Source organism: Gorilla gorilla, chromosome 16 (genome assembly GCF_029281585.2).
Source record: "Gorilla gorilla gorilla isolate KB3781 chromosome 16, NHGRI_mGorGor1-v2.1_pri, whole genome shotgun sequence".
In the NCBI taxonomy this organism is placed as follows: domain Eukaryota; kingdom Metazoa; phylum Chordata; class Mammalia; order Primates; family Hominidae; genus Gorilla; species Gorilla gorilla.
This window is the reverse complement of record NC_073240.2, coordinates 60,385,894-60,399,573: the sequence shown is the minus strand read 5'-3', so window position 1 is coordinate 60,399,573 and position 13,680 is coordinate 60,385,894. Positions and strand designations below refer to the sequence as shown.

The following is a 13,680-nucleotide window of genomic DNA, read 5'->3' as shown; positions in this document are numbered from 1 at the left end:
AGAACACTATGGAGGAAAAAAAAACCTCCAGGAATCTATATCGCGGTCCCCTCGAGTCCTTACTGAGTGCCTGGCTGCACAGAAGCAGTGACACTCCGCTAGGCCAAGCTAAGAGTGGGAAGTTGGAAACAGCAATTCCCAAAGCTCACGCTGGGGGATGCCAGAGGGAAGAGTCCTCTGTAATCACCCAAGACATCAGAAACCCCAGGGTCATGCCTTGGTAGCAAGCATCAAATATCCCTTGAATGAAGGCTGCTTGACTTAAACTCACCCTAGCAAAGCGGAAAAGCAGACTCAAGGGGGGTCACACTGTTCCACAAATATTGCCAAAATGAAGCCCAACACAAGTAAACAAAGTCCAGATCCTCAATAACTTAAGAGTTACAATGTACTCCATCTAACAGAAAAATTACTAGACATGCTAAGCAGCAGGAAAATGTGACCATAATGAGGACAAAACATAATGAACAGGAACAGACACAGAAATGACAGGGGTGATACAGCTAGCAGACAAGGATGTTAAAACGGCCATTTTTGTATTAATACAAGTACTTAATGAGAAAAATGAAAGATTTTTTTAAAAAGCAGAACTTCTAGAGATGAAAGATACAATATATGAAAAGAATTAACTGAATAGCAGACTAGATACTAAAGAAGATCAGTGAAATTGAAAAACAAATTTTATCTAAAATACAGCACAAAGAGAATATAACTAGGGAAAAAAGGAATCAAACCTCAGAGATTTTTGGAATAATATTGAGTGGCTATATATGGAAGGGAGAACAGAAAAATGAAATTAAGGAGACAGTGGCCAAATTTTTCCAAATTTGACGAAAACTATAAACCAACAATGAAGAAGCTTAACTCCAAGCAGGATAACCACAGTACATCAAAATCTAATTGCTGAAAAACAGTGATAAAGAGAAAATTTAAAAGCAGTCAGAGGTAAGAGACACTTTATACCCACAAAAACAAAGATAATGATTTCCAAAGACTACTTGTTAACAGCTATGCAGCTAGAAGACAATGAAATAAAATCTTGAAAATACCGAAGACAACCTCACACCCATAAGGATGGCTACTAGCAGGGAAAAAAAAAATAACAAGTGTTGGTGAGAATATAGACATATCGGAATTCTTGTACAGTATTGGTGAGAATATAAAACTGGCACAACTAAGGAAAACAGTATGATGGTTCCTCAAATAATTAAAAATAGAATTACCAACCAGGCATGTCGGGTCACACTTGTAATCCCAGCACTTTGGGAGGCTGAGGCGGGAGGGATTGCTTGAGGCCACTAGTTAGAGACCAGCCTGGGCAAGACAGAGACTCCCATCTCCACCCAAAAAAAAAAAAAAAAAAATTAGCCAGGTGTGGTGGCATGCACCTGTAGTCCTATCTACTTGGGTGGCCAAGGCAGGAGAATTGCTTGAGCTCAGGAGTTCGAGGCTATAGTGAGCTATACCTGCGCCACTGCACTCTAGCCTGGGCAATGGAGCAAGACTCCATCTCAAAAAATATATATATATATGTATATATATGTGTATATATATGTATATATATGTGTGTGTGTGTATATATATATATATAGATTTACCAAATAATCCAGCAATTCCAGTTCTGGGTATATACCCAAAAGAATTGAAAGCATTGGCCAGGTGCAATGGCTCATACCTGTAATTCCAACACTTTGGAAGGCCGAGGCAGGAGGATCCCTTGAGCCCAAGAGTTCAAGACCAGCCTGGGCAACATGGCAAAACCCTATCTCTATTAAAAAATAATAATACAAAAAATTAGGTGGGCATGGGCATGGTGGCAGGCACCTGTAGTCCTAGCTACTCGGGAAGCTAAGGTGGGAAGATAATCCGAGCTCTGGAGGTCAAGGCTGCAGTAAGCCGTGATGGCGCCAGTGCACTCCAGCCTGGGTGACAGATTAAAACTACTGTCTTAAAAAAAAAAGCTAGAAATGATCAAGCTTAGAAAGGAAGACGTGTCAAAAGCTGGGCCTCTTGTGTCAAAGTCAGCCAAGTCATAAACACAATGGAAAAATTCCTGAAGAAAAGTAAAAGTGCTAGTTCTTACTCCATTTGCAGAACCCCTAAAAAAAAATTTAAAAAGTGCTACTTCAGTGAATGCATGAATAAGAAAGTGAAACAGCCTTTTTGCCGATATGGAGAAAGTCTGAATGCTCTAGACAGAAGAGCAAACCAGCCACAACATTCCCTTAAATCAAAGCCTAATCCAGGCGAGGTCCTCATATTCTTCAATTCTGTGAAGGCTGAGAGAGGTGAGGAAGCTGCAGAAGAAAAGTTTGGAGTTAGGAGAGGTTTATTTGTGAGGTTTAAGGAAAGATGCCATCTTCAGAACATAAAAATGCAAGATGGAGCAGTAAGTGCTAATGTAGAAGCTCCAGCAAGTTATCCAGAAGATCTAGCTAAGATCATTGGTGGAGAAGGCTACACTTGTAGCCAAACATTTGGCTACATTTGGTCCTTGTAGACCAAACATTCTTCCATTGGAAGATGCCTTCTAGGACTTTTGTAACTACAGAGGACAAGTCAATGCCTGGCTTCAAAGACATTACAGGCTGCCTCAGGAGGCTGAGGCAGGAGAATCGCTTGGACCCAGGAGGCAGAGGTTGTAATGAGCCAAGATCGCGCCATTCATTGCACTCCAACCTGGGTGACAGAGTGAGACTCTGTCTCAAAAAAAAAAATCAGAAAGGAAGAAACATATTAATGACATCTTGACGTATTAATGGGAACATCCTTCAGATTACACCAATTAACTTGCATATAAATCACCTTTCCGGGGCATATCGTATGCAGAAGATGAGCTGTACTATATTCAAAGGGCACTGCCTATGTTTTTATAGTATCCCTTGCCCATCACAGAAGAGTATAACTTAGCCAACAACCATCTCTGGAGCTTCGGAAAGGAAACTGTTTCACTAGATAACACTTGGGAGGTAGCGTGCTGTATGTGTGTATACATACACACACATATATGTATTTACACATACCTTATTGTCTCCGCGCAAGGGAATGTGTAATCTGCAGAATCACAAATAGCGATCCTTCCATTCGCATTCTGAAATAAGAGTTTTGACTCAAGAGGGGACCAGGCATGGTGGCTCACACCTGTAATCCCAGCACTTTGGGAGGCTGGGGCAGGTGGATCACTTGAGGCCAGGAGTTTGAGACCAACCTGGCCAACATGGTGAAACCCCATCTTTACTAAAAATACACAAAAATCAACTGGGCATGGTGGCTCACATCTGTAATCCCAGCTACTTGCAAGGTTTGCAGGGGAGAATCACTTGAACCTGGGAGGCAGAGGCTTCAGTGAGCCAAGATCATGCCACTGCACTCCAGCCTGGGCAACAGAGTGAGAACCTGTCTCAAAAAAAAAAGAGTTTTGACTCAAGAGGCCTAAACATGGAATAATAAGACATCCTGGTTTAATTGAATAGTCCTAGTTTATTTTTATTTCTCAACACAATTATTAATAGTGCAGAGTCTCCCCCTACAAAAACATGTTCCACTTTGAATAATAAATTACACATTACCTTACCTGATTGGCTATTATCTCCTTTATGGAACATTAGCTAAGCTTTGGCTGTGAAGTGGACAAAATTAGAATTAGTGCTGCGATTTTCCTGTAAGAATACAGGAAAGGTGGTCAAACTGGTTAAATCACCCTGCCTTTTCCTTTACAGAAAAGTCACTAACCTGGCAACATAAATAAAATGAGGATGGCTTTTAACAATGGAAGAACCAGCCCTGTTCCCCTGTCTTCATTAGAATTTGCTATTTGTAGGCCAGGCGCAGTAGTTCCCACCTGTAATCCCAGCATTTTGGAAGGCCGAGGCGGGCAGATCACAAGGTCAGGAGTTCAAGACCAGCCTGGCCAATATGGTGAAACCCGGTCTGTACTAAAAATACAAAAATTAGCCAGACATGGTGCTGCATGCCTGTAGTCCCAGCTACTCAGGAGGCTGAGGTGGGAGTATCACTTGAACCCGGGAGGCGGAGGTTGCAGTGAACTGAGATTGCACTAATGCAGTCCAGCCTGGGTGACAGAGCAAGACTCTGTCTCAAAAACAAATTGCTATTCATGCAGCTTGTCAGGACCATTTCAGAATAATGAGAACTCTCTTGCCAGCCCCTAGGGATTTTAAATGTCATGAATAGTTATGAGAAAAAGTCTCACACACTTTATCTGTTTATATTTATATTATTTCTGGCATACTAGGCAAAAAGTAGAGGTAATACTTTGAATCAGGAGCTATTTATTTTTAAGTCAACAGTACAGAAGGGAAGGTTCTCTTTCCATCAAAGTTCTCCTCCACGCTACCAAACCTAGAATTATCAGGAACAGCAGCTCCACAGAATGGAAAAGCTACCAGCAGGCATTCAACTGAAATCAAGTGCCCTACCACATATCCCTCCCTTCACTCTCCCTATCACAGCAGTTCTCATTCTCACTTGGCGAGAAAGTTAGTGGAGGAACTACTAGGGTTAGGGGTGAGAGAACAAGCAGCATTCACCCAGGCAGCAATTTGCAAGGCAAAAGATCTACTTACCCACACTCTAATAGCAGCCCTCTTATCCTAAAGGATGCCACGAATTGCAAAGCCCTAGTCTCCCACCCACACTGTCCCAGCAAGTTCTGAGCATGTTTGTACATGCTCTTGCCCCACAGGTAGCAATGCTCTCATAGTGTGTCTCAAAGTTCAGTCCCATAGATGGCCTTATAACGTAGGTACTCTTCTAAGCACTGAAGAGCATTATCATCTACCTTTGGGTCAAACTTGTTGGCCAACAGGTGATGGTTTTGAAGCATCCAATTCAAGTCCCCAGCCCCATAAACGCAGATAGCCCGCTGGTGGATTCCAGAGCAGGGAGCATAAGGAGCACCCTTATCGATGTCTCCCTCATGACCCTGCCACTTGACCAGCCTGGCAATAGAAGTCATGTCTGAGATGTCGTACTTGGGGTGGTTGGGAACAGAGCCAGGCATCCACCGTGCACGCTGAAGGGTGGCCCAGAGGTGTTCATCAGGGCTATAGGTGTCTTTTACCCATTCAATCAGTTGTTGGGATTTAGGGTTCTTCAAAACATGTTGGACAAAATCTCGGGAAGCCACAATGTACGCATTCCCTGTAAACATAGTTAAATTATAAGGGGGAGGATCCTTCTTCTTGTTGGTTAGGTGTAATGTGTCTCTCACTACCTCAAAGTGATATTTCCAGCGGGTTTCTTTGTGCTTAGGAGGTACCTCTGACTCCATGCTATTCCTCCCATTCAACATCTTGAGAGCCTGGACCATCTCCGCATTGCTCTTTATAGGAAAGTCCGTCCCACATGTATTCAGCAAGTATTTCCACGGCACTGAGCTCTGGAGCAAGTCTTCCATGCAGTTGAGGTCAGCTTGCACCCTGGACCAGGAGGCATAAACCACCCGAACCAGCTTACTGGCTATGAAGACATTTGGGAAGCAAGAAATAATTGCTTTGACTGCCTCTTTGAAAGTTTCTGGGGACTTCTCATCCACATGGACGCAGTATATGTTCTGAGGGGCATACACAGCTCGCAGTAGCCTTTCAAAATTTTCAATCTTCTCATGAATCACCATAGAGTATGCAATAGGGAACTCCACCTCTTCTTTGCTCAGTGGGAACTGTATGAACTTCCTTTCGGCCTTGAAGTGCTCACAGTCTCTGGTGAGGGAGAGGTAGTGGGTGTCTGTGAAAGGCTCTCGCTTCTTCTTGACCTCCAGGTTATTCAGAATAGCCTGAAGCACTGCCTCTTGGTCCCCTCGGGTGACCCCTGAACAGTTGATAGACCTCTTTGCTGGCAGTTTCAGGAAATTATACAAGATATTCCTACAGTACTGGCTTTGAGATTCCCTGGACTCCAGACCCAACTGGTCAGAGTCACACTTCAACCTGAAAGAAAGTTTCAGAGCCACAGTGGCCAGCAGCATATAGCAGCCCAGGGCCCACAAGTAATACGGCTGGCAGAGTCTCTTCCACTGAACCATCGTCACAGAATGGGAGACAGGTGGAGACCGAGCACAGGGAAGGAGGAGGAGGACACAATCCTTGGACAGAACAAAATGCCTCCGGTTACAAACTAATCATTCCCAGAAACATCAAGTTCAATTCCAAACTGATGGCAAAACATATTTCTTACCTGGACAAAAATCCTTAGTAAAGACCTGCCTAGAAGCCCCTTACATCTGGTTTGTTGATGGAGATCTGTAATCTGACCCTACAAACTAGCCGACCACACTCAAGTCTGGATCTGGCTACACCTCCACCCCAGGAGAAAAGGAAGAACTGAGTACCTGCTGCCATGGAGTGTCATTAGTAAGAGAAAGTCCCCACCCACCCTTCATTCCTCATTCTTCTTCTCATGCCTTACCACCCTAGAATATAACTCTTATCTGGGGTCTGGAATTTCTGATAGATCTGGAGAGAAAAATCCATAAAATTCAGACTCTTGGCATCAGTTCTAGAAACCTAAAGGTCCTTTTAAAACATTTCTTGGTTCTATTTTGGCAATTTGTATAGCATTAGAATGCTTTTCACCATATATAATTCATTGGTCAGATGTGACATCTAGCCATACTTTTTAAAAAATGTTCTTAAAGAAGTAAAAATAACTGGGTATTATCCAAAAAATGCATTGAAATCATTCAGAGTATCCATCCAAATTTAAAATATACTTGCACACAAGCTGTGTATATACAATATTTAATGAGTACCTTTTGTGGGTGAGAAACATTTCTTCAAGAAATATTTATTTACACTGTCCCATTTAATAACCTTCACAACCAATCTGAAATGTATTATTAAGCCTCTTTTATAGATAGGAAAACAGAAGCTAAATAACTTGCCAAATACACATGTTTTAAGAAGCAAATCCGGGACTCCTCTCCACTCTCTCTTCTCCCTCAGTGTTTTTGTCTACAAGCCTAATGCTTGTTCCAACAAACCACAGCTACCTTTGAAATACAATACAGGAAGTATTATAGCTCTTTTATATTTTGTTTGGACTCCCCAACAAATTTCACTGTCCGATGAAGACCAGGAAGCCCCTTTATAAAAAAAAAAAGAAAACAAAAGAAAAATAAAGAGAAGAAAAAACACTGTACATTGAAATCCTAAGATGAATATGGAAAAAAAAAGAAAAAAGAAACAAAAAATAAATACAATAAAGGGTACTGAATATCAGTAAAGAAAACCAGATATTATAGAAAATAATCCCTAAAAGGAGAGGGACAAAATGTGCCACATCCTTCAAGCGATGATTATTTTCCCTTGTTGTAGCTCTTCCTAAACACAAGAATGTATTCTCTTTCGTAATAGCTTTTATGGGAATCTAAGAGGAAGGAAAAGGAAAAATGAAGAAAATTCTCACCTTTAGTAGCTTCTCTCCTGCTTAGGGATGATCTCTTCACAAGGCGTGATTCTGTTTCCAAGTGAAGACTGGCGGAGTTCCGTGGCAGCAAATGTGAACAACCATGTCCCCTGATCTTCTAACCCTCCAAAAGGTATTTTCTGACACTCATAAGATGTCCAAGGAACAGTTTCAGGCTCCTCTTTAATATCTGCAAAGTAGAGGGCAGCAGGTGGCTCCATCACTCTCCTTTTGACTTCCTGCTCTCAGGTAAGACAGCAAGCTCAGAGAAATCATGCAGAAACATTCTCAAGCCCGAGTCATTCAGGGAGGTCAGTGAGGCAGGAAAGAATGCTGGCAATATCTGAGAAGGCAAGCAGATATTTCAGCCAGAACAGCCCAGTTTGTACCTGTGTGACGAACTATTCATAAAAGCCTGTCAGTGCTCACGCAAGAACCTGAAAGCCTTTTTCCCTCAACGAGGAACCATAGAAACAGAGAGATATGCCCCTCCCTTCTTTTGTTTGGGAGTCCAAATGTCACTCATGTTCCCTGAACATTACAAGAGGTGGGAATAAAAATACTCTTCAAGGATTTTTCGTTATTTTACTTTTCTTTTGTTATTTTACTTTTCTTTAAAAAAAGCAAATCAATGAAATCCATAGTTCATTCTTCAAATGCAACTGCTCCCTCCCGGCATCCCACCAGAAAACATCTATTTGCCTGTCTTTGCACGACTATTAATCATCGGTAAGTTGTAGAAATACCCACAGGGTTCCAGTTTGTAGAGCTCCCTCACTAATGTCTATGAGTCTAGAGCTGTTGGCAGTCTAAGGAATGGATTACACTATGGGCTGTTGGACTTCAGTGAGAGCCCCATGGGGTGGTTTTGGCCATGGTATAGATTACAAAATGCCTTCTTCAAAGCTGCTGACATTGTTAGCCTCTCCCCAACCAGGCCCCCAGCTGCTCCTCCTAAAAAGCAACACTCCTAACCAAATATCTGAACAGAGCAAGTTTTTTGTTGTTTTTACAAAGTGTCTGGCTCTGTCGCCCAGGCTGGAGTGCAGTGGTGTGATTACGGCTCAATGCAGCCTTGACCTCCTGGGCTCAAGCCACCCTCCTGCCCCAGCATCCTGAATAGCTGAGACCACAGGCACACACCACCATGCGGAGATAATTTTTTTTTTTTTTTTTTAGTAGAGATGAGGTCTTGCTATGTTGCCCATGCTCACCTCAAATTCCTGGGCTCAAGTGATCCTCCCACCTCGGCCTCCCAAAGTGCTGGGATTACAGGAGTGAGCCACCACGCCCAGCCTGAACAGGGCAAATTTAATATAAAGAACTCAACTAGGTATAAAGTTAAGATATAAAGTGTTGGGGAAGGAGGCACTTTTAAGTCACTAGCAATTGTTGGACGTAGCTACCACTCCTAGATTGAGGGAATTAAGGGAGGAACTGAAAATTATTAAATGGAAATTTTGGGTGGAGAGACACCGAAGAAGCTGAAACTCATGGCTCTGAAGAGTGGGGACCACTCAACAAATGCTGAGGTCTCTGAGCTCACAGGAGGGCCCTCTAGGCTGAGGTCCAGACCTCTCAGGAGGCAAATGAAATCTCTGCTGATAGCTACTGTAAACTGAATTTAGTGCAGCTACACAAAGGAACAGCCACTGAGACATAAATATGCGTTGACATGGTGACGCTCACAGAAGCAGGAAGCAGATAGGAAGCAAACAGGAAGTCCCTCCTCCAGCCGGCTGTCTCCCTCCAGTGCCCTTTATTGGCAGAGTTTAAGCAGAAACGTGGTTTGCAAGAGGCATGAATAACCTCCAGCATTACAAAGTAGAGTTGAGAAGGGTGGATTTCTCCTGAAGATAATTAGGCAATAATGGAGATGAGTCAGAGTTGCCTTCTTGGTGCACGAACTGTTTACATGCACACACCTCCAAGATTTTCAGCACAGAGAATTTAGGTATTTTATTTTTTGGTCCTCTGCCCACCGGCCTCTGACTTAGATGAAGCCACAGCAAAGACAAGAAAGTCATGTAGGGTTGTCAGAGGTGCTTGAACCAGAGCGACTCCATCTTGAATAAGGGCTGGGTAAAATGAGGCTGAGACCTACTGGGCTGCATTCCCAGATGGTTAAGGCATTCTAAATCACAGGATGAGATAGAGGAGACAGGCCCAAGATACAGGTCATAACAATCTTGCTGATAAAACAGATTGTAGTAAAGAAGCCAGCTAAAACCCACCAAAACCAAGATGGTGACGAGAGTGACCTTCTGTCCTCCTCACTGCTACACTCCCACCAGTGCCATGACAATTTACAAATACCATGGCAACAACAGGAAGTTACCCTATTTGATCTAAAAGGGGGAGGCATGAATAACCCACCCCTTGTTTAGCGTATCATCAAGAAATAACCATTAAAATGGGCAACCAGTAGTCCCCTCAGGGCTGCTATGTCTATGGAGTAGCTATTCTCTTATTCCTTTACTTTCTTAATGAACTTGCTTTCACTTTACGGACTCGCCCTGAATTCTTTCTTGCGCAAGATCCAAGAACCCTCTGTTGGGGTCTGGATCGGGACCCCTTTCTGGTAACAGGGTCATCTGCACGCTTACGTGGGCCCTGCTCCACAGGCTGTTTTCTGCAGTACTGGGATTCTCAGTGACTTTCCATTGTTGAGTATAAAATCTCTGGGACAAGAATGATTATGGGATAAGCACTTGCTTCAGTATTCTCATCTAGAAAAACTCCTCCTCTTTATTCGTATCTTACTTTTCTTTGGTGCCCCCCTCAAGTCTCACCTTCATTCCCATAAAAACTGCATTATAGAGTCCCTCAGTAAGAGACAACACTTTGAATACTCGAGGGCTTTTGTTTGTGTATGTGTTTTTCAGAGACAGGGTCTCGCTGTCACCCAGGCTGGAGTGCAGTGGCAGATCATAGCTCACTGCAGCCTCCAACTCCTGGGTTCAAGCCATCCTTCCACCTTAGCCTCCCAAGTAGCTGGGACTACAGGCACAGGCCACCATGCCCAGCTAATTTTTATTTTTATTTTTATTTTTTTTGTAGAGATGGGGTTTCACTGTGTTGCCCAGGCTGGTCTCAAGCTCCTGGGCTTCCAAAGTGCTGGGATTAAAAGTGTGAGCCACTGTGCTGGGCCTAAATATTTTTGTTGTTGTCATTTGAGACAAGGTCTGGCTGTACAGCCCAGACCGGAGTGCAGTGGCGCCATCTCAGCTCACTGCAACCTCTGCCTCCTGGGCTCAAGCGATCCTCCTACCTCAGCCTCCTAAGTAGCTGAGATTACACTCAGCTAATTTATTTTTATTTTTATTATTTATTTATTTATTGTAGAGATGGAGTTTGCTGTTCCCCTGGCTGGTCTTGAACTCAGGAGCTCAAGCAATCTCCCCGCCTCAGCCTCCCAAAATGCTAGGATTACAGGCATGAGCCACCATGCCCAGCCAAATATTTTATTTTTAAGGTAACCAAAGTAAGTTTGTTATGTGTTAAGTATTTGTTATTAACACATTAAGAAATCATGGCTCTATTTTGTTGAGATGGTCTACATTATACTAACCTCAAGTACCTAGTAATAAAGTCCAGCGTGGGACTCAGCCCAAAAAAGCTAGGTCTGAATCCTGGCTCTGCCGCATTCAAGCTGAATAATCTGCAGCAAATTCATTCATCAGTCTGTATTTTAGTGAATTCTTTTGCATAATAGAAGCTAATGCTAATATTTGTTTTATACTACTATTGAGAGGATTAAACAAGATACATATGAAGGACCAGGCAAATATAGCCTGATACTTACAGCCCCTCAGTGAAGGTTATCATGAAATAGATCCAGTGCTACCCCACAAAGACCTATTTTACTGACAAAATAACTCAAGGTGGTTACAAGTAGCATTCCTGAGCTCTGGACCAAGCAGAAGTGTTAATGTTTATGATGTAGTGAGGGAAAGGACTAAGAATTGCCCTCCATCTCTGTGTTCTATGGAGAGACTCTATTTTAAGTTGTCACCCTCAGCACGTCAGGGAGAACAAGACCAGGGATGAGCTGCAACTGACCCCAGGGAGGTACAGGAGAGGGGACAGAATGGCTGCGGAAGTGCACAGGAAGATCGGGGTTGAGGCAACCTGCAGAGATCAGGCAAGCATTCAGAAAGATGGCCAGCAGCTTCCTCAACTTAATTCCACGCTAGCCCTGAAGAACATACAGGACACTTGGCAAGAGGGAGAAAGGGTGCAGTCCCAGACTGCCTGGGATCCCAGGCACATTTCAAGGCAAAAACTTAAACCTGGGGTATGATGCTTTTCATAGGGTTCCTTTTACCCCTGCTAAGGACAAAAGGTACAGCCAGATGATGCTGAAAGCAAATTTATCCAACAGCCCAGGAGTCATGAACCTATTTAGACATCCCAAGAACTGAAAGGATGACCTTCACCTCCCTCAGTAACCAAAATATAAAGCAACATAATATAAGTAAGTCCAACCCAGTCCTGAGTTTTCCCACAATGACTACTACCATAATGCTGTCTTTGAAATAGCTAACTCTTCCCACTCAGACTCCTAAATCTTTTTCTCCTAATCACTAGTTCAGGCTTCCTATGGGCCAATAGCTTCAACTCCATCCCTTGAGCTTTGAATTATAAATCCTTGTATGTTTATGGAAAGGTCTAAGAGTTCCAGTCATGGGAAACAGAGAAACTAAGCTAGGGTCATCAAGGTGGTGCTGAGAGAAGCCAGTGGGATTTGATGTTAACCTTGATGGAGGCTCAAGGAACCCTACAGTCCCAACACCAGCGTCAGAGAAGGGCCCAAGAAGCAGGATTCATCTTAAGCTGAATTTACAAATTAGCTAATGCACACTTTTACTTACTTTGTTATGGCGGCATTTACCTTTGCCAGGTGTCAGCTTGGTCTTCTCATTGACAGGAAGCTCCTTGAGGTCATGTTCTTCATCTGTTTCCCTTCAGCACCTACAGTGATAGGTATTAGCAGAATCCCAGGGCTTCGCAGAACAAAAACTGCTGAGTAAAGGGCAGGTCACAAGTAGCAAGGGCAGGTCACAAGTAGCAAGGGCAGTTCCAGTGACTTAGAGAGAAGAGGCTCTGACTCAGAGAAGTAATGCGAGAGGATAGATAAATAGGAAAACCCAGTTAATGTGTTACTTATTAGGCTGGAGCTAGGGTTTGAAAAAGACTGAAGGCACTAAAGAAGATGGGGAGAGGGAAGGTAGGGTGTTTTGAGCTCTAACATTAAATAAATGTTCTAGATAGTGGGCTCTTAACAAAGATGAAGTTGTGACCTCTAGCCACAGACAAACGGTTTAAAGACCCAGTGTGATCAAACTGGTTTCTAATCAGGGTTGCAAAGTGAAGCTCAGACTGGATGCAATTTGCTGAAAGACAGGGACAGCCTGTAGGTTCCTCCTTAGAGCTCCACATCCTCTCTGCACTCAAAGTTCACCCTTGCTCTAGACAGCCCTCCTGGATGCACTTCACATGGCCTGGAGTGGAAGAGAAAAGAGATTAAAGAAGAAAAGAGAAAAGAGATTAAAGAGGAAAAGAAAGAGGAGGAGAGAAAAGAAAGGAAGGAAAGAGGAAAGGGGAAGGGGAGGGAAAGAGGAAAGGGGAAGGGGAGGGAAAGAGGAAAGGGGAAGGGGAGGGAAAGAGGAAAGGGGGAGGGGGAGGGGAAGGGGAGGGGGAGGGGGAGGGGAAGGGGAGGAGGAGGGGGAGGGGAAGGGGAGGAGGAGGGGAGGGGAAGGGGAGGAGGAGGGGAGGGGAAGGGGAGGGGAGGGGGAGGGGAGGGGAGGGGGAGGGGAGGGGAGGGGGAGGGGGAGGGGAGGGGGAGGGGAGGGGGAGGGGAGGGGAGGGGAGGGGAGGGGGAGGGGAGGGGAGGGGGAGGGGAGGGGGAGGGGGAGGGGAGGGGGAGGGGAGGGGGAGGGGAGGGGAGGGGAGGGGGAGGGGAGGGGAGGGGGAGGGGAGGGGAGGGGAGGGGGAGGGGAGGGGAGGGGAAGGGGAGGGGGAGGGGGGGGGAGGGGAGGGGGAGGGGAGGGGGAGGGGAAGGGGAGGTGGAGGGGAGGGGAGGGGGAGGGGAGGGGGAGGGGAGAGGAAGGGGAAGGGGAAGGGGAGGGGAGGGGGGAGGGGGGAGGGGAGAGGAGGGGGAGGGGAAGGGGAGGGGGGAGGGGGAGGCGGAGGGGAGGGGGAAGCGGAGGGGAGGGGAGGGGGAGGGAAGGGAGAGGGAAGGGAGGGGGA

General features: G+C 44.7%; 1 protein-coding gene across 3 annotated transcripts; it reads right to left on the bottom strand.

Annotated features, from left to right (window-relative positions):
• Positions 1-4,012: 4,012 nt before the first annotated feature.
• On the bottom strand, positions 4,013-12,932 carry GCNT3 (glucosaminyl (N-acetyl) transferase 3, mucin type). Of its 3 annotated transcripts, none has more exons than XM_055363154.2 (3): positions 12,303-12,932; positions 7,429-7,618; positions 4,013-6,106 (listed from the first exon to the last, which is right to left on the bottom strand). In XM_055363154.2, exon 3 carries the CDS (start codon positions 6,044-6,046, stop codon positions 4,730-4,732), a length of 1,317 nt encoding a protein of 438 aa, XP_055219129.2. In that variant the 5' UTR covers positions 6,047-6,106; positions 7,429-7,618; positions 12,303-12,932; the 3' UTR covers positions 4,013-4,729. The 3 variants fall into 3 exon arrangements, with proteins under 3 accessions (XP_055219129.2, XP_030858017.3, XP_055219130.2); XM_031002157.3 differs by having other exon boundaries at positions 12,323-12,757; XM_055363155.2 differs by lacking the exon at positions 12,303-12,932 and adding an exon at positions 8,643-9,114.
• Positions 12,933-13,680: the final 748 nt, after the last annotated feature.

What these genes read in the sequence shown, in the direction of transcription:
- GCNT3 (XM_055363154.2), bottom strand. Translation starts at nt 6,046, where the DNA reads ATGGTTCAGTGGAAGAGACTCTGCCAGCCGTATTACTTGTGGGCCCTG.